This window comes from Syngnathoides biaculeatus, chromosome 10 (assembly GCF_019802595.1).
Source record: "Syngnathoides biaculeatus isolate LvHL_M chromosome 10, ASM1980259v1, whole genome shotgun sequence".
Taxonomy (NCBI): Eukaryota; Metazoa; Chordata; class Actinopteri; order Syngnathiformes; family Syngnathidae; genus Syngnathoides; species Syngnathoides biaculeatus.
This window is the reverse complement of record NC_084649.1, coordinates 5,481,452-5,497,678: the sequence shown is the minus strand read 5'-3', so window position 1 is coordinate 5,497,678 and position 16,227 is coordinate 5,481,452. Positions and strand designations below refer to the sequence as shown.

The 16,227-nt window shown below is 40.7% G+C and overlaps 1 protein-coding gene across 1 annotated transcript in view; it reads left to right on the top strand.

The window, feature by feature from the left end:
* Window positions 1–16,227, top strand: part of cdh4 (cadherin 4, type 1, R-cadherin (retinal)) — a 221,873-nt gene that overhangs the window by 168,777 nt on the left and 36,869 nt on the right. The window contains exons 6-7 of the mRNA XM_061833429.1: window positions 3,933–4,077; window positions 14,962–15,134. Coding sequence (XP_061689413.1) covers window positions 3,933–4,077; window positions 14,962–15,134 — 318 coding nt within the window. The remainder of the gene's footprint in view (window positions 1–3,932; window positions 4,078–14,961; window positions 15,135–16,227) is intronic.

Below are 16,227 nucleotides of genomic sequence, written 5' to 3'. Positions count from 1 at the left end.
ATCCTCTCTGGGCTCTGATTGATGCCCAAGCCAGGAATGAAAGACAGGATTCTATTCTCTTCAGCTGTCATTTAGATGGCACAAGATGGCTACAACGGAAAAATGTGGAAAAGCACTCGAAACTTTGCTCCTACCATTTATATACTATGCACACGCTTGTGTGTGTGCCCTCATAAGCAGTTCTATGATTGATGTGGTGTGTGTTTGGTAATGGCATAAGCACGTTGTGGTCCTGCTACCTGCTTACTTCCCCCTGGCTCTTTGTATGTCTCCCTTTCACCTTTGTGGACAGCTGCTCAGTTGAACCAGGACACCCTGACACAATGCTCCAAGCTCACATTGAGCACTTCGCCCCTATGCCAGTGACAGCTGTACAGTGAACCTGCATGCAACCTACTGGACTCCTCATTACATGCACCCATGAGATGCTGAAGGATTGAGCATCCCCTCTGGAATCTGGTGTAAACAAGTTTTTGCATGTCTGAGTTTGACATGCATACCACATGATTGCCTTTAACATTAGGTCAATGGTTAATATACACACATTGCAGGTTTCAGTTTGTATGGCCAAAGAGTTGGACAAGTTGCGCTGGAGAATCAGTCCTCCGATGCCTGCGTGTATGTCAGCATGATAGATGGCCGTGCTGCTGATAGAACTAATTCAAACGCATGCGCCAGTCTCAGAGGATAGATGGAATAAAGGAGAGTTGATCACTTCAGTGCCTCTGTCAACACACACCCAACACACGCGCACACGCACGTATATACACTTTGTAGACACCAGTGTGCACATACAGTACACACCGTATGAACAAACACAATTCTTCAGAGGACCGTCTTCGTGATTGAATTGTCTTGTACTTTCGAGGGTGTTTTCCATTTTCTTTCAGATGAGCACCTTGTTACCTTATGTCCTTTTGAAGTGTGAATAAACATCATTGTGCGTTCGTTGACTGCATACAATTCTCAACATAGTCAATTGGGATCAATGACACAGCCACGTTATGAATCCCTAGGAAAGAAGTGTCACAATATGTGTATGATTCTTATAGGACACTGTTCAGAAGACAGCGTATTAGTTTGAGGACTCGTCAGGTTGAATAGGGCTCCTAATTAGACTTGTGTGGACCCATGCTGCTTGCGATGTGATGAATGATTTAGGGTTAGAGAATGTTGCAAGCGATTGGCCTAAGGGAAATTTATCCCATCTCCAATTTTATTTCAACTTGACAGGAAGTTCCGAGCACTGCTGAGCTCTTATGGGCCAAACTTTCTTTGTTAGTTCACAGCTCGTGCGAAAAAAGAGACGAGCCTGCTGTTTTTGACAGACTAGCACTAGGGGGAAGTGGAGAGAGTGGATCATGGTCTGTGGTTTAGCTTTGTCAGGCAAACTTCTCATGACTCAGCAAAGCAATTAAGCAAATGACATAACACACACATTTCAGTGGGCATCATTCACAAAGGATATATCAATTGCCTACTTTTCATGAATGTATTATTTGACCAATGTGCTGTATGTACGTATGATATTGAATTGTAGCAGAACTGTATATAATACTTTATCTACAAAGATTTCAGAATATTCCTCAGTACATATAGTACAGTGTGACATTTTGAACCATTCCTTCCTTTTGTTTTCTTCCATTTCATGTGGATGTCTAGTCCAGAGGGACCGAACATGACCACAAAATCTGTGGATAATAGTTGTCCATTTTAGGTTTTGGGGATTTTTTTTGTCTTCAAACACCCCAAAAATCTCGAGTTGGCATACATACATGACCAAAAGTTTTTTTTGTAGTTAGTTCCTCCCCAAAGAAAAAAAATAACGAGCAAAAATGGAAAACATCCATCCATCCATTTTCTGAGCTGGTTGACCTCACAAGGGTTGCGGGATTGCTGCACCCTATCACAGCTATCTTCAGGCAGGATGCGGAGTAAACCCTGAACTAGTTGCCAGTCAATCGCAGGGCACATGGTGATGGACAACCAATCACACTCACAATCACACCTAGGGGCAATTTAGAGTCACCAGTTGATGCATGTTTTTGGGATGGAGGACAAAACTGGCGTGCCTGGAGAATACCCACTCAGGCATGGAGAGAACATGCAAACTCCATACAGGCGGGGCCGGGATTTGAAACCCAGTCCCTAAAATTGTGAGGCCAGTGATCTAACCAGATGCGCCACCGTGCTGCCAAAGTAAAAAAAAAAAATTTAATTAAAAAATGTGAAAAAAAATCAACATAGTAAGATTACCAGTGTTGGCAGCCATATAAATATTGTACAGTATATTTGACACATACCTCAGATAGAGACTATAAAGCCCAATGTGCAAGTTGCACCAGCAGAAATCACAGAAAAACAGTCGAAGCTATATGTATGTACATTTGATAAAATTTTGGTTTTCTATTATTTAAAAGGACATGGGCAAATACAAGCTGGATATCTTGTGTGTGCATGGTCCACTTATGGCAAAGCTGGCCCAACAGAATACCGATGTTATTTCACACATACTTTTGCAATCCTCACACCCGAATATATTCCTTCATGCCCACAGATAACATTTACATTTTTTCTGCCAGACATTGGAACACACATATTTTACTATCTGCAGGGCATATTCAAAGGAACACATTCACAGAAAGCACACACACACACACACACACACACAAAGGACAGACATACATTCTGGGTATCACATGAACAGCAAATCCACAAACAGCACGGCCCAAGTAAACAAAGTCATAAATGAATGCAAAGAAAAATGCGGCTTCGTTATCAGACGTGCTTGCACACACGAAAATCCCATTCACTGAAGTCACGCATCTTTCAGTGTGCCATATTCACTTTGAGAAAACAGACTGGGCTGTTCTGTTTGTTGTCATTGTTGCTGTGGTTCAACCAATGGGAAAATTGCATTTTGAGGGTCATTAAGCTGTTCAGGAAGGATCTTTTAAATCGCCGTGGGTCTCCCAGAGTGTATCTGCAACACCTGCAAAAGCATTCTGATGATATGTGCAAATGTATTTGCATCGATAGATGTTTTCATACATGTTGATTGGAATGTGTTTGCCATTCAAGCAAATGGCACGTTACTGTAAGTAGCCTTCTTTAACACGTATATGGCCAATCATTCTGAAGGGTGCCGCAGTATGTATGTTGGGTCAATTAAGGAGAGCACTTTTTTAGTGGGTGTGAAAATTATTCCTGCCACATTCTGAATCTGTAGTAGAATTAAATATACATGCAGTCTATACCCGACATCCGAATTAAATACTGTACTGTCTACTGTGTGGTCATTAAAGTGCATCAATTCCTGTCAGCTGTTTGCGGTTGTGGGAGGGAAGCAAGTGTGTGAAAGCAACCCTGTAGATTAAGACAATTCATGGGGATGATGATTACCTTTGTCAGATCCATCCAAGTACAAAACAATCTTCCCCACCACAACCACCACCACCATGCCTACATGATTTTTTTTTCATTTGCTTGAACAAGTAAATCTGCTGTTTCTTTTTTATACAGATTTACACATATTGTTAACTCTTCCTTTCGTCTATTCGTGGTGAATAAACAAAAGCAAAGGTTAGAGACATCACAAAACAAAAAAATATGTCAAAGTAAAAACTCCCTGATTTGATTTTAGCTTCAGTTATTTATGTGGCTCAGACAGTTCACTTTTTTTCCTTTTTCCATGTTGACCATTCATGTCAAGACAGGAGCAGGACTTTTTTGCCCTGTTGGCAGACAAGACAGAAAACATTAGCCAGTTAAATGAAGCTGTCAATTAACAAGTCAAAGTTAGACCAAGAGCTGGATCACTCTAATGGCCTGCTGTCAAAATCTGTTGCATGATAACTGAGTATTCTTTCTGTTTATTTACAGCATTGAATTATAATGACGGTGTCATTGTGTGTTTGCATGTGTATTCACAGCTGCGCGCCCATGCAGTGGACATGAATGGCAATCAGGTGGAGAACCCAATTGATTTGTACATCTATGTGATTGACATGAATGACAACAGACCTGAGTTTAAGAATCAGGTGTACAATGGCTCAGTGGCTGAAGGATCCAAGCCAGGTAAGACAACAGCAGGTGGGGGGAATACACAGTGAAAGCTCAAAACTTAAATCAAAATTCAGCTCAGGCAATACTATGGAGTAATATGAGACAACCGCACAAGAGCAGCAAAAGATTAATTTTGCCTGTTTTTTTTTTTAACGTATTTTTGGCTAGACGGCAGTGAGAATCCAGCGGTGTCTCAATACTTTTATCCAATTTCATTCGGCAAGTAGTCACGCTTACCAAGTTAAAATGGTTAAATATCTTTTTGGACTTCTGTCTTCTTCAAGAATGTGACACCGTGTTTTAATGAAGGACGTCTCAGCTCAGTCAGGGCGAGAGGTGGGGTACACCCTGAACTCGCAGGATACAAAACTATACTCACTCACATTCACACTTATGATCAATTTATAGTCGTTAAGTAACCTACCATGCATATTTTTGGCACGTGAGAGAAAATTGGAGTACTTGGAGAAAACCCACGCAGCCATGAGGAGAACATACTTGACATCGATGAGGCCAGATTTGAACCCTGGTATTCACAATTCTGAGGCAGTTGTGCTAACCAGTTGTCCACTATTCTGCTATGTTTCAATTTTTGCACAACTTGCTGTTTTCGGACAAGGAACAGAATGGCAATACTGACAGTAGGTGTAGGATCAATGAATTGAAGAATCAAATTCTAGGTTCAATTACAATTGTTTTCAAACAATTCTCATCATCATTCTTTGCACATTTTGACATCACAAGATGTTGCCTAACAATTGATCAAGAGTACCTTGACTTTGTAAGGCTTCAGGACAGGATGTTCTCAGAGGGAAGAAGCCACTGAGTTATGAGTGTCACATAGTGTCATCAGCATGTTGCAACAGAGAGACCGGGAAAGTCAAAGGCACAGAATGGACATCCGTGGAAATAGAAAAACATTGTTGCAAATTTTGACGACAGAGTGAATGAGCGTTAGCCTCACGTTTCTGAGGAGTGAGGTCCCAGAAACATGCATGGTAGGTTGAGTGAAGACTTGAAATTGTCCATAGGTTTGAATGTGAGTGTTTTTGTGGTTGTTTGTATGTGCCCTGGTAACCAATTCAGGGGTGTAGTCCGCCTCTCTTCCAAAGATAGCACAGATAAGCCCCAGGACTCTCGTGACTGTAGTGAGTATAAGTTGCTCAGAAAATGTACATTTTCCGCCACCCAACTTGCCACCTGCACACTGGGGTTCATCACAGTCGACAACAAGGTAGCCGCTCTCTGCCTTCAAGTGGAGGTCTGAATACTTCCTGTGCGCTCTGTACAGAAAGTATTACATACCTATATAAAGGTATTAACCACAGGAGTAAAATTGTATCGTTGTCATTAGAACTAGTAGCATGCAATTGACTACAAGTGAACATTTTTGCTTCACTTGAGTTCCCATCCACTTGGTGGAATGCTGACCCTGATTTGTGATGATCAGTAGTCCTTTGAGAACAATTACAATTTTAAAAACACATTGACTTGTGCGGCAAACCAACATTTTTAGTGTTGAGGTTTGTTTGCTTCAATAGATATTCAACAATGTACATATTTTTTTCATCAAATTCTGTGAGACCATGGAGAAATATAGTTCTTCCCTGAGTATTAAGAAACAGAGCTGTGGTCAATGCCAAACTAAATACGAGAGCAGAATATTTAAGTAGATTTCTTGTCTCGACTGGACAAACTTGTTTTACCAATCAGACCCTGAGGACCCGTGTTTGTTTTCACAGCGTTCACTTATTGTTCTGTTGCAAAGTTTAATCTCGAGGGGATTTGTAAACAATATAGGAAGGCATGACGTGTGTCTGTGTGTGGGGGCGTGTGGTTTTCTTCTCAGTGGAGCATGGATCTATATACAGAGAATCTAATTAGTGAGAGCAACCAGACATATCAGGGTTTTTTTTTTCCATTTCATCATTGTCATGCTCACTGCTTAGTTGAAAATGGGAATGTAAAAAGGGCAATTGAGTAGCATTTGAATACAGTTTAGATGAGAACGTGTTTTCTGATACAAATTAACAAGAGTATTAGTATAGTTGCTGCAGTTTTTTCCAATGAGGTTAGCTGGAACTGTGGCATGTAAAAGAAAATGTATTTGGTGTTGTTGCTTCTTAAAATGAGTTATATCAATTAAGAAAGAAGGTTGAAGATCATAGTCACAAAACTGTAATTTAATGCAAGTGAAATCTCTCTGCTGCACTCGTAACGGCCGCAGTTAAGACTTTCTTCAGGTCCAAAATGCTATATACTATGAAATTATCTCATCAATTAGATGCTTTATTTACAAAGCACACGAAGCCAGCATATTTAACAAAAAGGCTTGTCTATGCCCATGGGCGGAAAACAGTGCCGAAATTATTCATGACCAATCAAAGTGTCTTAGTCATTCATTCCCTTTAGGTAAGGCACATTAATGGTTGCACAATTCTCCCCATTCAAACCTGCTTGAGAGAAGAGCATTGAATGTTGGCAGTATTCCCTCCTCAATACAGAATGAGCTGGATAAAAACTGACGGACAGATGGACTTTCTGACACCATATTGTCACTCCAACAGCGCTGACATCGCCCAGCTTGGCGCAAACTGACCTGCCAAATAGGGAGAGACATGCACCATCCCTTGCGCTGGCATGGATATCAAGATGGTCCTCATTTGCGCTGCGCCGCACGTTGCACGATCTACGAATATAGTGCCTGTAGTGTATGCAAACTATAACAGTAGTGACTGTTCATCTCAAGGCCTGTAGAGATCAATAGGACATATAAAAACAGGTTTCCCATCGAAACAACAAAGAACGTGGACAAAGAGCGCTGCTGCTAAAAACCAAAGCAACTCAAGAAATAAGATTCTACGGGTGTGCTTTTGTTTATGCAAAAAAAAAAAAAATCAATAGAAAAAGTGACAGAGCTACATTTAGACACATCACTCCCTTTGTAAGAGCAGTTTAGTTCACTTGTGCAGGTACAGTGAAAGCAAGATAGTTTTGCTACAGTTATAGAAGACAACCAATCTTTTTTCTTCAATTATTGAAACGAACTGTCCTTGTTCAAGTTAGAATGACGAAATGCCCATCCATCCATTTGCTTAGCTGCTTATCCTCACAAGGGTCACGGGAGTGCTGGAGCCTATCTCAGCTGTCAATAGGCAGGAGGCGGGGTTCACCATGAACTGGTTGCCAGTCAATCAAGACAAACAGTCGCACTCACAATCACACCTAGGGACAATTTACAGTGTCCAATTAATGTTGCATGTTTTTGGGATGTGGGAGGAAATCCAAGTGCCTAGAGGAAACCCACATAGGCATGGGGAGAACATGCAAACTCTACACAGGCGGGTCCGGGACCTCCGAAATGTGAGGCTAACGCTTTACCAGCTGATCCACCAGACCGCCATGACTAAATGTGTTATTTCTTTTAACATATGGGGCTCCATAGTTATATTCTGATTCAAGGAGCAATAAAAAAAAAATCGATTCCTCTTTTTGCATTTTATTCTGATTTTACAGTCAAAAGACTGATTCTTGAACTATGTTCTCTCCACAAAGTTTAATATCAGTAATTTCTGTAGTCCGGTATCAAAACAGTCCAACTCTTTCCAACATGCTTTCATCAAGAAATTGATCAAATTGTATCGTTATGTCAACACCAAAACAGGAATATGCTGGCATCATGATGACAAACACATACAGTAAGCAACTGATGCACAAGGAGCAGAATTACAACATAGTGACTTTAACACATATTTTTCGAGTTTACTCAAATATTGCCAAGGAGAAAACATACATGCGTTGCAGCATCACTGTGTTCTCCATCTGCAGACACTTATCAAAGGTTCAGTGAAGCACTACAACACATCTCCCAAACTAATGTAGCGTGAAAGCCACCAACGAGAGCTACAGGGAACCATTACCATCACCAGATGTTCCACTGTGAGGAGAGCAAACCTTCAGCAAAGATCAGTTTGAGCCAGCTTTATTTGTCACCATGTGTGCCCGCAACAATACCGGACCTATAGGCATGCCTTTAGAACAGTTTCTTAACCTGCCAAATTGATAAATATCTGTTCCCATCTCTGTGTGTTGCTTTTCCACTTAACATAATTAGACTTTTTCAATGTTACAGAAAATTCACATAAACAAAATGTTTTGAATGAGCTTTATATCACTCAAAGTTAAAACTAATAGCTTGGAATGTTTTTGAGCTTGCGCATTCTTGATATTGCGATCATATACAATAGTTTGCTATGTTTTCCTCTGAGAAAGATTTCCTTTATCCATCCATCCATTTTCTTCACCGCTTATTCTCACGAGGTTCGCGGGAGTGTATCCCAGCTGTCAACGGGCAGGAGGCGGGGTACACCCTGAACTGGTTGCCTGCCAATCGCAGGGCACAAACAGCCGCACTTACAATCACACCTAGGGGCAATTTAGAGTCTCCAATTAATGTTGCATGTTTTTGGGATGTGGGGGGAAACCAGCGTGCCCGGAGAAAACCCACAGAGGCACGGGGAGAAGATGCAAAATCCACATAGGGAGGGCCAGGATTGAACCCGGGTCCACAGAACTGGGAGGCCAACGCTTTCCAGGTGTCCCACCGTGCCGCCACATTTAAATATCATTTATCCAAATTCATTACTCGTTTGTTTTTTGTTTTGGGAGAAAAGGTTCTGTAAAAATTCTGTTAGAGTGAGAAAAGTGTGGTACTAGTACCACTTGTTGTAGCATAGTACTAGTACTAGCAGTACGTGAAAAAATCACTGCGCAGTACAGTCCAGTTGTATTAAAACTGTAGTTTTTGCATATTTTGGCAGTGTGTTAAAGTTCGGAAATGTTACAGTGACTGGCAGTAGTATTGTTTTCATGAGCACATAGACTTACTACACGAGTGTATTAGAATGTTAGTCATGATGTTGATACTTGGGGCACCCAGTATTTTTTAGGTAGTACTTGGTATAAAAGGGTTAAAAATGACTGGCCCAGAAGGTCAAGCAGTATGCATCCATTCACAGTTACTATATAGTGTATGCACAGAAGCATATTTTACTTGTTTTTTTTAAATTCATCTATAGCTCTACATGCCTTAGAATGCACAGATACTACAGTATATATCATTTAGCATGTGTAGGGTAACTACTTCATCCATCCACATAACTACATATAAACTCATCAATGTGAATGTGCAGGACTGCACTGAATGGGACGACTCTTTTTGTTTCACTTTACTCATGGTACACTGTATCCTTGCTCGGAATTTTGCTAATAGCAAGCTGTAAAAAAAAGTGCTGTGGATGTGACAAGTCTTGTGGAACTGTTCCAGAAAAATCTGCGACTTCAAGTATTTGCAACTAGCAGGACCATGTGGCGATCCGAGCCAGTGTTCGCTTATTGTTTGTGTGTCCGCAATTATGAATTGCCAAAAGTAGAAATCTAACTGTAATCAATTCAATTATAGTTTCACCCTATTTGAATACCTCCTCCTCGTAATCGTCTGGTCAGTTTTTCAGTCACACCAAAGCTGTGATATTGATAACAAGGAGAAAAGTGTGGATGTTAAACCAAAGTGTTTGGAAAAAGGGTGTGTTCAATCCATTATGTTTTGCACAAAAGTGATAGTTTGACTGAAAATATAACAGAAATCTTACATTATGTGATTTTTTGAGGGGTGGGGGGTGATTGCAGTTCATATTCAGATTTTGGCATTTACGCATTTTGTCGCTGCAAAATATTGGAGTCACACAACGTAATCTTCTATGATTGAGTTAGAAGAACTGTTGTTTTGCAATCAGTTGTTGCACATTATAAATCAAGAACTGATTGGAATGACAAACCATTCCAGGCCTAAAATAGTAAGACTTTTCACCAAAGTATGCAATCATGTAAATCCAAAGATATCAAAGTTGGTGCATCAAGTAATCAGCATCCTTTAATGATCACGAGGCAGAAGCAACAGCTCTGGTTTTTGTTGTTTATGTACCATACGTGTGGAGTTTACATATTCTGTCCATGCCTGCGTGGGTTTTCTCCGGGCACTTTGGTTTCCTCCCACATTCCAAAAACATGCAACATTAATTGGACATTCTAAATTACCCCGAGGTGTGATTGTGAGTGTAGCTGCTTGTCCCTACAGTATGTGTCCTGCGATTGGCTGGCAACCAGTTCAGGGTGTACCCTGCCCCCTGCCCGTTGTCAGCTGGGATAGGCTCCAGCAATCACTATGACCCTCGTGAGGATAAGCGGCAAAAGAAAATGGATGGATGGATGGATGTACCATAAGCAGTGTTGGAAGTAACTAACTGCATATGTAATTACATTGTGTCAATTAATGATAAAATCTATTTAATTGTACCCAGAGAAAAAGTAATTAAATTACAGTTGATTTTGGAAATTTCCATGGTTACAATTTTAGTTACATTTGGAGATTACATATATCACTTCCTCCTTATTAAACCAATGCTTGTGATTGGCTCTCTCTGGTCACGTGCCATTCCGCATAGTCTGAAACATGACATATTTTTCCAAATGACTTGGGAGTGCCACCTTGTTAGTAGAATACTTTACAATAGTTTTTCAAAAGGTTAGACCCATAGTTACACTTATGAACACATAAAAGAACATTGTTTTATAAACCTTTTCATCATAATAATTTTAGACTTTTCAAAGAAGAATTATCACCTTTATCATCATACATGTGCATGGACACTCACGAAATGTGTTTTCTGCATTTTATCCCACCCCAGTGAACACACACAATTGTTAGTGACCGACTGGTTAGCACATCCGCCTCACAACTCTGAGGACCCGGGTTCTAATCCAGCCTTGCCTGTGTGGAGGTTGCGTGTTCTCCCCATGGGTGTGTGGATTTTCTGCGGGTACTTTGTTTCTTCCCACGTCCCAAAAACATGCCTGGTATCTCAACTGAAGACTCAAACTTGTCCGTAGGTGTGAATGTGAGTGTGAATGGTTGTTTAAATGTGCTCTGCGATTGGCTGCTGACCAGTTCAGGGTGTAACCCACCTCATGCCCCAAGATGTGACACTTCATCAATTTTATCAAAACGATGGTGTATTTTCCGAAGCAAATTCTAGCTGTTCCATCTTCCGACATACATACATACTTTCACTGCACGTTTAAAGTAGGTTTTTGTTTGCTGAAGCACTTGCACCCATTCACACTGGCGCCAATGTTCACACTTGGGTAAGCTGATATCAACAGACATAGCCCCTGTGCGGTAACAGGAATCAAGGCTCTTTCAAAAAGGGCCCTCATGCAGTAATCTGACCTTTGTACTGAAGTAGGAATGACTATTAATGGCTTTATTTCATCGTGGCTGGTTTTTCCAAAGTTACTATCCTTTTGTCCTCAGAGAGCAATCGACGTCATTAGAGGCCCTATGAACATTGTGTCGCCTCGTAGTTTCCCACAAGATTCACTGTTTCAGCCTTTTCTCCTAATTTCCTTTCCTCCTCACCCTCCACTTCCACCCCAATCTCCACTTCACTGATAAGAGTTATTGTACTCTCATACCATCTATCGTCACTCACTTTGTGTCTTTCCACTGTACTTTTTAACGGCCCTTCTTCACTTTCTTTTTCTGCTTGGCAAATTTGTTCCTTTCCGTCCTGTTTTTTTTTATATCCTGCCTGGTTCCGCTTATTTTCCAATCTTTCCTCTAATTGAGAGGCAAAAGTTTGTCATTTGATGATGCTGAAGCAGCTCATAGAGCTCACGGATGGTGTCAGGTCACATGGGCAAAATGACCAATAATATTTGCATTTGGCACCCGTAAAATGTTCAGCTTCATTGATTTTGGTGAAAAAGCAATTAGGATTTGGTATTAGTATTCAAATTAAAAAGGAATTAAACGGGCTCAGAGATTAACCCTTGGCGGTCATCTTTGGATATGAGATGGGGCTATCAAGAATCCTTATTATAATGAAAGGTAGTCGAGCCAAACTGGGAAGAGGATTTGATAGAAACAGCAATTCTCTCTCTCTCTCTCTCTCTCTCTCTCTCTCTTTCTCTCTCTCTCTCTCTCACACACTCTCTCTTGTCATGTATTCAACCATCTACTTTTCTTCTTTCTGGAGAGGACAAACGCCCGGTTTCTAATTTAATGAGGTTTGAAATGGAATTCTTGGCCACAATTATATTGTCAGAGGAACGATTGTGCCATTTGAGACAATCCTTGGGACACCTGTACCAGTTCACTTCTTTTTTATTTTTTTTATTTTTTAACTCTTGACAAATACATTATGTAAAAATATGTGTTCATCGCGCATTCTAATTTACTCTCCAACAGAGTGGTCACCCTCTTAGGTCAAAGGCAGTCACTTCCAGGACAGTGTTCAACCCCGAATCGACGACATCCTAGACGAAAATTCTCATAGGAAACAGTGAAAACAGAAGAAGAAAAAAAAATTCCAAGTTCAAAGTGGTGTTCCTCACAAAACACTCCATCCATCCGCTTATCCTCATCCAATGTTTTGAATAGTGTTTGTTTTTATCGCTTTAAGGGAGGGCTGACAAATCATTTGACTTCTTAATTGCTTTTATACACATAGAGCAACTCTATATTCTCCCGTTCACACAAGTCTTTCTTAAAGCATCAATGTTTTTTTTTTTATCTGTGTATTCTCCCGTCCAGACTTCTGGCACAACCATCGGGCAGACTCTTGGTAATGAGTGCGCAAACACCAAACTGAACTGTAGAGGCTGGCTGTAAATCATGGATCATGGAATTTTCTCGAGACTTTAAAAATGCCATTGAAAGCCATGATGTAAAGTATAGCAAACTTCAAATATGAAAACACTTTTTTTTATTCTGTAGGAAATAAATCAAATTTAAGTGATTTAATCAGAATGCCATGCCAATGACTGAATCAATCAATAAAAAGTGTGCTTGTTCTATAGATCAGCAGCCCAACCTTCCTTGTGCTACAAAGAGGTCGAGCCGCCTTAACACATAGGTATATTTTGACGAGTGGCAATGAAAGCCTCGTGCAGGGATATCAAAACTACAAACTACATCCACTTCCCGATGGGTGGATATTCATGATAAATTGTGTTTGTAAAGAGCTTTTGAGCCACACTAAATTCCTGAAAATCCTAAACTCTTTGGTTTATCACCTTGAACAGAAAGCCATGACAAAGCAGTTGATAAAATAACCAATAAATAATTGTTTGATCGGTTGATTCAAGCCTCTAATACAATCAAATTGTAGACTGTCAAATTGGCCTTTGCATCTTTGGATTTTTCTGAATGCGGCCTCTGGAGGAAAACTTTTGTCCACCCCTGGTCTGGTGTAATACGTATATTGATCCCAGCTCTCATTGGTTAGGAGGCAGGGTACACCTTGAACTGGTTGCCAGCCAATCGCAGGGCATATCGAGATAAATAGCCACACTCACAATCACACTTAGGAGCAATTTCGAGTCTCCAATGAATACATGTTTTTATGATGTGGGAGAAAACCGAAGTGTCCGGAGAAAACCCACACAGGCACGGGGAGAACATGCAAACTCCACACAGGTGGGGCCAGGATCAAACCTTGGACCTCAGAACTGTAAGGCCAACGCTTTACAGCTGCGCCACCATGCCACTTGTGTCATATTATGATGATATATGGCATCAAATCATTGTTTGAATGTCGTGATAGTGTAGAAAAGCGTGATACATGGGACACCCATTAATGTAATAAATTATTGCCCCTCAAACAAGCAGCATGTAATCAATACAATCCCCTTCTCTTTTTGAGTTGATTTTTTATGATTCACATGCAGCCTTTTCTCTTGCTTACATTGTCAGCTCACACTCAAGCGAGCTCAGGCTTCAGCCCAATCTTTAGTCTGCCCGCCTCCCCTCCGGCAAGCCAGTGGTTTTCTCTCAGCAGTAGCAGCAGCCTGCAAATGGCTGCCTGATGCAAAGTGACATTTTCACCCTACCAAGGCACTAGATAATCTCTCCTCTGTTTTTAATTGCTTGGTCGCACCGGACGGCCCAGCTGACTAAACACGTGTTGATCAATAATTGCCCTCAGGAAGGCTGCAGCAACAAAAGGCCTCTTGCAGAAACGTGTGGGGACTCACGTGGATCCAGACAGACCACTAAACACAAACACACAAGGCCTTTAAGTCATTCTGACGATACCTGCTATGGCAAAATCAGCAGTACTTGATTATGAGGTGCAGCCCCTACACACTGTCTGTGATTCTATCACCTAATTAAATCTCCCTCTGGGATTCATATTAAAATCATAAAGTCAAAAGTTTCTCAATTGTGTACCAAAAAACTGTCGCTGTGTTGAGGTGAATAACAAAACTTACATGCACATATCATGAGATCCGTGCTGTCTGTGTTAAATGACAATTTGTAAGTGTGAAAATGAAAATGAGGAAAGTGCAGGGCAGCCGCAGTGGCAGTGAAGGCTCAAACAATGGATGACGGAAATGGGACAAGACTGTGCTGCTCATTACTAAATGGACATTGTAGAGGTAGCAACTTTCTTCCACTATCTTGCTTATAAACAAGAGGACAAAACAGCAGAGTTTGAAAGAGGGATTTATATAACAGTTTTGTTTTGGTGCTTTTTGTAATAGCTCCCACTCAAAAAGTAGCTGGCAGATAACACAGTATGTCACAGCAACTTTCAAAGGTTGATTGACTTGTTGCAGCGGTTGGAAATAAATATGCACCCCTTTGATATTTTGCCCAAATTAATTAATGACAGCAGAGAACCTACTTAGTTCTCATTTTTCTTTGTACTTCAATGAATGGCAGTTGTTCTTGTGAATCCTTTACTTTTTGTCTTGTTGTTTTTAGTGCTTATTTGAGGTGTTTTTCAGACCTTTTCTTTACCTATGTCTCTCTCTCTCTATCTCTCTCTCCAGGGTCATCTGTGATGCAAGTGACAGCCAGTGACTCGGATGACTCTACCACAGCTAATGGCATGGTTCGGTACCGCATTCTCTCGCAGACCCCCCACAGCCCCATCCCCAACATGTTCACTATCAACAGCGAGACTGGAGACATTGTTACAGTTGCAGCCGGTCTGGACAGAGAGGTGTGTGTGACAGTCAAATCATTTGGTTTCATTGCGTTTCATCATGTTTTTCCCAGCGGAAATACATTTACTGCCATGGGCAGTGGTGGTTGGGGGAGGGGTGGGGGGACTTATTCTCTGATTGAAATTACATTCATCAACACCAAAGCCAATTTGGATGCCCCTCATGGAGTTTATGCCCAGGGCCACCGCCCCTCAACCACCCCCACCGCCATTTTTTTTTTCACACCACTGTACAAAAAAAAATGAAAGAGAATATAATGAAATTAAAAATGTTGAAATGTATAAGTAAGATGAAAGTCTCACACAGATACGATGTAGTATTTATGTGCTCTACACCTATAAAGGTATACAAGAGTTCTTATTGATCATTTACGATGTGGTGAGCTCAGTGTAGGCCTCTTTTTCATGTTTTTTGTGTTGTGTTTTCATTTTTTATTCGTGTATATTACTGTTCGTCCCTTTCAATGAATGGTCAAACTGCATCGATGAATGTTGCTCTCTCTTTTTTTTTTTTTTGGTCTTAGATATACTGTAGTGTATCAGAAGCTCTTTGGTATTCTTTTTTTTTTTTTTTTTTAAAGCAACATACCAAATACTAACTTTAAAAACTCATAAGACGTTCACTCATAAGTCAAGGTAGTTGTTGCAGAGCTGTGGCAGTGTGGTTGCCCCCCCCTTCCCTCACCGTGCCCCCCTGTCCATGCAAGAGTGTCTGCAGAATTTCTACACTCTTTCACCTAAAGATTCTGCACCTTAAGGTATATATTTGTATTCATGTATCCCTTGAATTATGCAGTGGTTTCTCAGCCAAAATTTCCCCGACTATACTTTTCAGTTTTGTCCCGTACAGAAAATATAACTGCAAAGTCAGCAAGGACATGAAATAGCCATATGCTATGTTAACTTTTGTGTATCAGTAATTGCCTAACGTCATAGCTGACTGCTTTACTCAGAACTGAAGCACAAAACAAAGATAAAAAAAATCTAACAGCTCTCTCTACTGATGCAGTCTTGAAGATATCCCTGTCCGTCCTTGTAATTTTTTTTTGTTCATCTACTGCTGGTTTATTTTTCTAACTGCTCAGGTTAT